The 8,933-nt window shown below is 49.3% G+C and overlaps 1 protein-coding gene across 2 annotated transcripts; it reads left to right on the forward strand.

The window, feature by feature from the left end:
- The first annotated feature begins 1,030 nt into the window (after positions 1 to 1,030).
- On the forward strand, positions 1,031 to 8,701 carry IL12A (interleukin 12A). 2 transcript variants are annotated; one of them, XM_029074061.1, is made up of 6 exons: positions 1,031 to 1,062; positions 2,182 to 2,321; positions 4,439 to 4,552; positions 4,635 to 4,673; positions 4,765 to 4,911; positions 7,976 to 8,701. In XM_029074061.1, the coding sequence occupies exons 1-6, from the start codon at positions 1,047 to 1,049 to the stop codon at positions 8,147 to 8,149; spliced, it is 630 nt and encodes a 209-aa protein (XP_028929894.1). In that variant the 5' UTR covers positions 1,031 to 1,046; the 3' UTR covers positions 8,150 to 8,701. The 2 variants fall into 2 exon arrangements, with proteins under 2 accessions (XP_028929894.1, XP_028929832.1); XM_029073999.2 differs by lacking the exon at positions 1,031 to 1,062 and having other exon boundaries at positions 1,689 to 2,321.
- The last annotated feature ends 232 nt before the right edge of the window (positions 8,702 to 8,933 follow it).

Here is an 8,933-nt window from a genome sequence, read left to right on the forward strand (position 1 = left end):
TTAAATAATAGCAATCACCCCATTGCGGTTCGCCGCTGCTCGAAGTTTAAAGGCAAAGAGCGCCGGCGGATCCTTTAGCCCCAGTTCTGTGGGTCCGTGGGTCTCCGGGGGATAGAGAATGGTTCCCCGGCCCCGGGCCCCAGTGTCCTACTCTGTAAAATGGGTTGAAGGGCTGCACCCACGGACGGGTGTGCCCGGCGGTCACAGCGGGCGCTCCCGGGGATGGACCGGATGGGACGGGCAGGGACAGGCAGGGAAAGGGAGGGGAGGGAAGGGGAGGGTAAGGCAGGGCAAGGGAGGGGATGGCAGGGCAGGGGAGGGCAGGAGAAGACAGGGCAATGGAGGGGAGGGGAGGGCAGGGGAAGGCACGGCAAGGGAGGGGAGGGCAGGGGAGGGAAGGGCAGGAGAGGGCAGGGGAAGGCAGGACAAGGGAGGGCAGGGGAGGGAAGACCAGGGCAGGGAAAGGCAGGGCAAGGGAGGGCAGGGAAAGGTAGGGAGGGCAGGACAGGGGAGGGCAGGACAGGGAAGGGAAGGGGAAGAGAGGGCAGGGGAGAGGAGGGCAGGGCAGGGGCAGGGTCCGGGAGCGGCGGGGGTCTCGGGAGTCCCTGTGGGACGTGCGGGGGCATCTCTGCCGAGCCGAGCCTGTCCCGCCCCCCGACGGCCTCGGTTTCGGTTTCGGTTCCGGCTTGGTCCTGTGCGGGGGCTGCGGGGCTGCGCGGGGGCGGACCCGGGGGCGGCGGGACGATCGGCGGAGCTCAGCCCAAAGCGCCGCGGCCAGGACTTGCCGGGGGACCGGCCGGCCGATGGAGGGAGAAGCGGGGGGCGACGCTGCGGGAGGGGGGAGGGGGATACCGGGAGGGGGATCCCGGGGGGGGGGGGGGCTGGGCTGGGCAGGAGGCCCGGGAAAGTCCTGCCCCGCTCCCCGGGGCTTATAAAGGCGGGGGTCCCCGCCGGGCCCGGAGCCTTCTCGCCCAGCGCCGACCCCCGCCGCCCACCGACCCCCGACACCGCTCCCCCCCGGCCCCGGCCCCCGCACACCCGCCCCCATGGCCCGGAAGCCCGGTGAGTAGCGCCCCAACACCCCGCCACCCTCCCCCCGGCCCCCGGCGCCGCCGACCTCGAGCCCCCCAAGCCGGACCCACCCCCGGACCTTCCCCCCGGACTGTCCCCCGAGCTGTCCCCCGGACGGCTACCAGACGACCCCCGGACTGTCCTCCGGACGACCCCCGACCGCCCCCCAGGCGGTTGGTTCCCCGGACGACCCCCCGACTGTCCCCCGGACACCCCCCTGGCTGTCCTCCGAACGGCTACTAGCCGACCCCCGGACTCTTCCCCAAACGGTTCCCCGGACGACCCCCGACTGCCCCCCCGGGCGATTCCCCGGACGGTCCCCCGGACGACCCCTGACTGCCCCCCGGGCGGTTCCCCGGACGACCCCCGGACGACCCCTGACTGCCCCCCGGGCGGTTCCCCGGTCGACCCCCGGACGACCCCTGACTGCCCCCCGGGCGGTTCCCCAGACGACCACCGGACTGTCGCCCTGACGGCTACTAGCCGACCCCCCGACTGTCCCCCGGACAGCTACTGGCCGACCCCCGGACGGTCCCCCGGACGGCCACCGGCCGACCCCCAGACGGTTCCCCAGACGACCCCTGGACGACCCCCGACTGCCCCCAGGGCGGTTCCCCAGACGACCCCTGACTGTCCCCCGGACGGCTACTAGCCAACCTCCGGACGGTTCCCCGGTCGACCCCTGGACGGTTCCCCTGCCGACCCCCGACTTATCCCCCGGACAGCTACTAGCCGACCCCCGGACGGTCCCCCGGACCGTTCCCCGGACTGTCCCCGAGGACGGCCACCGGCCAACCCCCAGACGGTTCCCCGGACGACCCCCGGACTGTCCCCCCGAACGGCCCCGACGGCCCTCGGTTGGAAGCGACCGTCCCTCCCCGCTGCCCCCATAGCCACGGGGCCAGTGGGATTGGGGAAGAAGGATAGGATGGAGAGCCGGGGGTCGGGGGGCCGCACCGGGCTGGGGAATCCTGCAGCCCACTGGGCCTGGCCAGACCACCACCCGGGAGGACGACGAGGACGAGGAGGAGGCAGGGTGGAGGGGCCTGCCTGGCACAGGAGCCCTCGACAGCAGCGGGTCACTGATGGGGCCAACGCCGTCTTTTCCAGGTATCCTCTTCACTGCTGCCATTATCCTGCTGGGACAGCTCAGCTGCCTCAGGACGTACCCGCTGAACCCACAGCCAAACCCTCGGCACCCCGACGTCGCCAAAAAGCTCCTAGGCGCGATAAGCGGCACTTGGCAGAAGGTGAGTGGGCCGCCCGAGCTCTGCTCTCTGCACCAACACCCTGGCGCTCGGAGACATTGGTCGGCTCTTATTACTTTGCTCGTGTGTCCGCACGCCTAAATTAACCTGTACGGGTTGAACGGGAGCCATCATCTAGGACGGGGCCCAGAGAGACCACCGAGCCCGTCGATAGCTCCTGTCCCGACCGAAAATTGTCGATTCTGGGAGGAGGCGGGTGTTGGCGTTGAATTCATATTGTGACGCCTCGCCGGACCGACATTATCATGGGGTCAGAAAAATGACTCTTCCAAGGATGTGTGAAAGTAATGTATCCACTTTAATTGACTGTGTAATCTAACCTGTTGCTTTTCTGATTTTAAAGCTTCATCTAGCCAGGTGTCCATCTGCCAAAGCAGAAGTTTCGGTGTGAAATGATGTCTGTTTTTCTCTTCTTTGACCTCTGGATATTGAAATTCTGTTTATCTAAGTTTTCTTGCTTGTTTTATGATTCATTTTTGATTTACTTGCCATTGTTTTGTTTCGTTGTCCGTCTCCCCCTTCTAGACTGTGAGCCCGTTGTTGCATAGGGATTGTCTCTGTTGCCAAATTGTACTTTCCAAGCGCTTAGTACAGTACTCTGCACACAGTAAGCGCTCAATAAATACGATTGAATGAATTTTTTTAAAAACTCCTTTTAAGCAATATGCCTCCACCCACTCCTTACTCTGAATCAGTTTATTTGATTTTTAGTAAATAATATCTCAAGCAACTTAAAAAGTAGCCTTTCACAGGTTATCGGCGTGGGAAAGTACCTTTTTATCTTACATGGTTTTATATGTTCAACAAAACCCAATAAGAATGCGGTTCTGGGAAAAAGTCTAATGTAGTTATCATATATGTAATAAAGAAGAATGTGGTGCTTACCTTCGATTTAACAGGGAGGAACGTGTATCAGGATTTCTTAGAGCCACAGAAGAGTTGTCCTTTACCTTGCGAATGATAATAGTGACTGAGGTATCTGATAAGTACTTTCTGTGCGTCAACCACTGACATAGACTGAGATAAATCAGATCAAACACGTATCCCACATGGGGTTCAGAGTCTAAGGAGGAACGTGACTAGGTATTTAATCCTCATATTACAGAGGAGGAAACTGAGGCACAGAAAAGTTAAATGACTTGCCCAAGGCCTTTCAGCAGACAAGTTGGGGAGTCGGGACTAAACCCCCGGACCTCTGACTCCCAGGCCTGTATTTTTTTTCACTGGACCATACTGCTAGTAAATCTAAACCCACCATAGATATAAGCCAAGAATTTGGTTGAAACAGTAGTTTTGAAACAGATTTTAATTAGGCATTAATCTTCATATAGCATAAATGACTAGTCATTAGAACTGTTCTTATTTTATTTGGGGAAGCAGCGTGGCTCAGTGGAACGAGCCTGGGATTCGGAGTCAGAGGTCATGAGTTCGACTCCCGGCTCTGCCACTTGTCAGCTGTGTGACTGTGCGCAAGTCACAACTTCTCTGTGCCTCAGTTACCTCGTCTGTAAAATGGGGATTAACTGTGAGGCTCACGTGGGACGACCTGATTACCCTGTATCTTCCCCAGCGCTTAGAACAGTGCTCTGCACGTAGTAAGCGCTTAACAAATACCAACATCATTATTATTATTATTTTGGGGACTAGACTGTGCTGGATTGTTACATCCAATCATGCACTTCCCTCCCTTTTTTTTTTATTGTACTTCAAAAAGATGCTCTTGAAACACATCCATTTCCCAGAAACAAATATGTATTAGAAAACCCAGTGTCTCCCAACTCACAGGAGGGTGTGGATACTGATTAGCCCAGCTTGTCAAAATGATTTATAATGTTTACAGAATGGAAAACATGACATCCAATGAAGGACATCCTTGGTACAGGAGAAGGGGGTGAGGGAGAGAAAGAAGATGTAAATTAGTCTTTTCCTACCTTTTGGTGGTTAACCAGAATTTCCCGTGGGAGAAGGAGATGGAAGTAAAGAGCAACCACTTCTGTCATAACTCATGTTGTCATGAGTCTCCTCCTCACCAATTAAAATCACCAACTATGACATTCAGTATGCTGATTCAAGCTGTGCCCTTTTAATGATTTCCACAGGCAAGTCAAATATTGGAACTTTACTCCTGCACCCCTGAAGAGATTGACCATGAAGATATCACTAGAAACCAAATAAATACTATGAAGGCATGTTTTCTGGAAGAGTTAACCAAGGTAGAGGAGAATTTAAGTTCTGTACTTCAATTTGAATAACCTTGGAATGACTATGTATAACATATCTGATTTCTCCTTCCAGAATGGCACTTGCGTGAAAACAGAAGCCTATCTAAATCTGGTAAGCCAAAGTCGACAAACTAAAGTTTAAATAAAATATATGTTTTGGGCAACTGACAGTATTTCCTTATTCCACACTTAATGTCTCATAGAGCCAAAGGTGTTTGAAAAGCATCTCTGAGGATCTGGAAAAATACAAAGTGGAGTTCAAGGCAATCAATAAAACTCTTTCAAGTGATCATAGGAGGCAGATTTCTCTAGATCACAATATGTTGGCTGCAATAGATGAACTCATGCAGGTAAATCTTTCCTATTATTAATCGATCAATGTCGGATTTACTGAGCACTTTGAAAAGACCTTCTTCTGCCACTAGGTATTAAAAACTAGACATTGGGGAAAAAACCAAACAGGTGCATCATTTCCTCAGAGTGAAGAGACCTGATTGTCATATGGTTAGCAATGGAGAATCCCATTGAGTTTACTCTTCTTCATCTCCCAATCTGGACTGGTACAGCCCTGGGAGTCTTAATCATTTTAATGGTAACACCTCGAATTATCTCACTGCTCCCCATATCATGAATCTAAGAACCCAAACAATCGCCTGCAGACATGTCATCAATTCTCTCAACCCAATCCCAGGTTCCCTGGAAAATCAATTGTAAGAGAATAGAAAGGAGAAACCAAGTATATTACATTTTCTCATCAGCCCCTATAGCTTAGGTGCTCTTATTTTTCTTATACTGGTAACATCTTTATTGTCTGTGCTGGCTCAGCATGCTCAATAATAGCAACAAACACTTTCTTCACAGTGAATTAATTAAAGAAATTGCAGTTTGATTGGAAGCAATGTAGCCTAGTTTGCTATATAATGACACTTTCTGGGTCTAGGGGTTCATAGGTTTTCTAATAATAATAATAATAGTGTTGGTATTTGTTAAGTGCTTACTAGGTGCAGAGCACTGTTCTAAGCGCTGGGGTAGATACAGGGTAATCAGGTTGTCCCACGTGAGGCTCACAGTTAATCCCCATTTTACAGATGAGGTAACTGAGGCACAGAGAAGTTAAGTGACTTGCCCACAGTCACACAGCTGACAAGTGGCAGAGCCAGGATTCGAACCCATGAGCTCTGACTCCCAAGCCCGTTCTCTTTAATTCATTCATTCAATAGTATTTATTGAGCGCTTACTATGTGCAGAGCACCACTGAGCCACGCTGCTTCTACCAATGACCTAATTTTTATGCTATCTAAGTGCTTACTGTGTGCTGGACACTACTAAGCGTTGGGGTAGATGCAAATGGAGTTGTACACGGTCCCTGTCCCATATAAGGCTCGCAATCTTAATCCCCATTTTACAGATGAAGTAACTGTGACCTAGAGAAGTGAAGCGACTTGCCCAAGGTCACAAAGCAGACAAGTGGAGGAGCTAGAATTACAACCCAAGTCTTTTTACAACCCAAGTCCTTCTGACTCCCAGGCCCATGCTCTGTCTACTAGGCCATGCTAATGATGCTTTAGATTGAACCGTTCCTAGGTGGTTTGAGAGGGTAGCCATATACCCAAAAATGTTAAGTGAAATGATCTGGGATGTCTGGGAAGAGTTAAAACTTTGTGGTTACAGATGGTGGCAAGGACCTAAAATCTGCCTCTCAGAAAGTACGGGGAAAGCCAACCTCCTAAATGTGTACAGTATGTGCATCATTGCTATTGTAGATATTCTTGTTCTGGGGAACGGGATGTATCTGTACGGAGTTCTTGATGCACCAGTGAAACTTATTAAGGAGAAAGATAGGTGAGGGGGAATGTCTATTTATATTATAAATGGGAAATTGACTCCCAAGCCCGGGCTCTTTCCACTAAGCCACGCTGCTTCTCTACTTCCTAGGAACTTGATGGGGCTGGTCACCGAGTTCGTGGGTTCTAATCCCAGCTCTGCCACTTGTAGGCTGTGTGATTTTGGGCAAGTCACTTAACTTCTCGGTGCCTCAGTTACCTCATCTGTCAAATGGGGATTATTCAATAGTATTTATTGAGCGCTTACTATGTGCAGAGCACTGTACTAAGCGCTTGGAATGAACAAGTCGGCAACAGATAGAGACAGTCCCTGCTGTTTGACGGGCTTACAGTCTAATCGGGGGAGACAGACAGACAAGAACAAGAACTGTGAGCCCCACATGGGACAACCTGATGACCTTCTGTCTCCCCCAGCGGTTAGAACAGTGCTTGGCACATAGGCGCTTAACAAATACCAACATTATTATTATTAGGAATGCCACTTTTCCACTTAATCAGGTCCTTCCTGTGTATTGTGATTCACACCAATAAATCATTTGTTCAAATTGCAGTTTCTGGGAGTACTAGGGGCCAGATATCAATCTGACCTTCTAGCAGGTTAAGAGGAGTGGGGATATCATGAAAATTTGAATTGCTTCCAAAAAATGGACTTGACCTACTCCATGAAAGCACTTCAATGAGAGGAACTGTGATTTGTTTTTCCTTTTTTTATGGTATTTGTTAAGCGCGTCCTATGTGCTAGGCATTGTATCACTGTACCACTGCTGGGATAGATGTAAGCTAATCAAGTTGGATACAGTCCATGTCCCACATGGGGCTCACAGTCTTAATCCCCATTTTACAGATGAGGTAATGGAAGCACAGAGAAGTTAAGGGACTTACCCAAGGACACGCAGCAGATAAGTGGCAGAGCTGGGATTAGGACCCAAGCCCTTCTGACTCCCATGGAGTCCCTGCTCTATCCATTAGACCATACTGCCTCTCACAGAGAAAATTCATCTTCAACTTTCAAAGCAGCCAGCCCCTTGTGAACATTCAGACATTGCTGAAAGGCATGTGATTAATTACTGCAAAAAGAGCTAAAGGAGGTCTTCATTTGGACATCAAATCCTGATTCATTGGACCCAAGATGAAATTATTATTATTATTGTTATCATTAAGATAGCTGTTTCTAGGCCTGATAGGAATAAGGCAGCTTTGAGTGATTAAAGAGTTCTGATTGATAGCAATCAATCCCTTTCTGGTTCTAAGGTAAGGCAAATTAATTGGTGGCTGCAACAGATGTCATCTTAACTGAATTGTTCCTTTGCAAACACAACTCCCACTGATGATTTCCTAAATAGCTTCAAGGATCTTTTCAAAGTGCTGTTAAAGATGCATGTGTGGATAATGAGCAGCACATTTCTCTTGTGCTCTGGCTGGCCATCTGGCTGAAAGTAGCTCTGGGGATTGCTTTGGGAAATTTAATGACTGAGTGGGTGGTGGGATCTGCTGGGCTGGCTTCATACATTTGTACTGATACATGTTTTAATGATGGAACCTATATCAATCACAATATTTTTATTTTTAGGCCCTGAATATCCCCGCACCTTCGGAAACCCCAGATACACTCCCCACATCAACTACAAGTTATAGGACAGACGATTTTTATAAAACCAAGATCAAGCTCTGCATACTTCTTCAGGCATTCAGAATCCGTGTTGTGACAATCAACAGACTGATGAACTACCAGAATTCTTCTTGAAGTTTGTCATTATTGAGCCTTGAAAGTGATTCCTCGCAAATATTAGACCAAAGAAAGCTTAACCGTTGGTGGAAGAAGGGGAGATGGGAAGAAATGACAAGATTCTCTCTGACCACAGCTTAGTCCATTGCATTTGATTATGTCAAACATCAAAAAAATAGTTGGGTACAATTCACTGCATTCAACAAATTTCTCAAAATAAGTTATTCATTTAAGTATATGTCGCAACGGATTGGGGATAGGTTCCTGTTCAATTTTCTTGAGCAAATGCTGAGCAAATGTTACTGCCCTTCATGATCTTTCTTATAACCATACTTTAATAGAGTAAGATTTATAAGCTATCTCTATCCCAAAAAGTTCTCAAAAATATCAAACACTCAAATATAACTTATTTTAGAATATTTATTTATGAAGTAGAAAGCATTTGTAAGGATGTGAAAATTAAATTATATGTATTTATACCATAATTTATTAAAATATTTATTATCTAGCCAATTTAGGAAACTACCTTGTGAATCTGGTTCTTTTGTGAATAAAAGCATTTGAAAAATACTTATCATAATCTAATGACTTGGACTTCTTACCCATTGTTGATTATATTATTGCCAACCTCCTCTCGTGGTCTCCTCTCGATCCGCATCTGCTAAGATTGGCCCCCGTTTTAACACAAGCTGACCTATAACCAGCCCCACCTGGTGAGTCTGCTTTCCCTCTGCATTTGGAAGCCCCAGATGCAGCATGGCATAGTGGATGGAGCATGGGCTTTGGAGTCCGACAGTCATGG

This window comes from Ornithorhynchus anatinus, chromosome 1 (genome assembly GCF_004115215.2).
Source record: "Ornithorhynchus anatinus isolate Pmale09 chromosome 1, mOrnAna1.pri.v4, whole genome shotgun sequence".
NCBI lineage: Eukaryota > Metazoa > Chordata > Mammalia > Monotremata > Ornithorhynchidae > Ornithorhynchus > Ornithorhynchus anatinus.

What these genes read in the sequence shown, in the direction of transcription:
- IL12A (XM_029073999.2), top strand. Translation starts at nt 2,157, where the DNA reads ATGGGGCCAACGCCGTCTTTTCCAGGTATCCTCTTCACTGCTGCCATT. An exon ending in TTCTGGAAGAGTTAACCAAG is followed by an intron (nt 4,553 to 4,634) that starts GTAGAGGAGAAT and finishes TTCTCCTTCCAG; the next exon opens with AATGGCACTTGCGTGAAAAC. An exon ending in CAGAAGCCTATCTAAATCTG is followed by an intron (nt 4,674 to 4,764) that starts GTAAGCCAAAGT and finishes AATGTCTCATAG; the next exon opens with AGCCAAAGGTGTTTGAAAAG.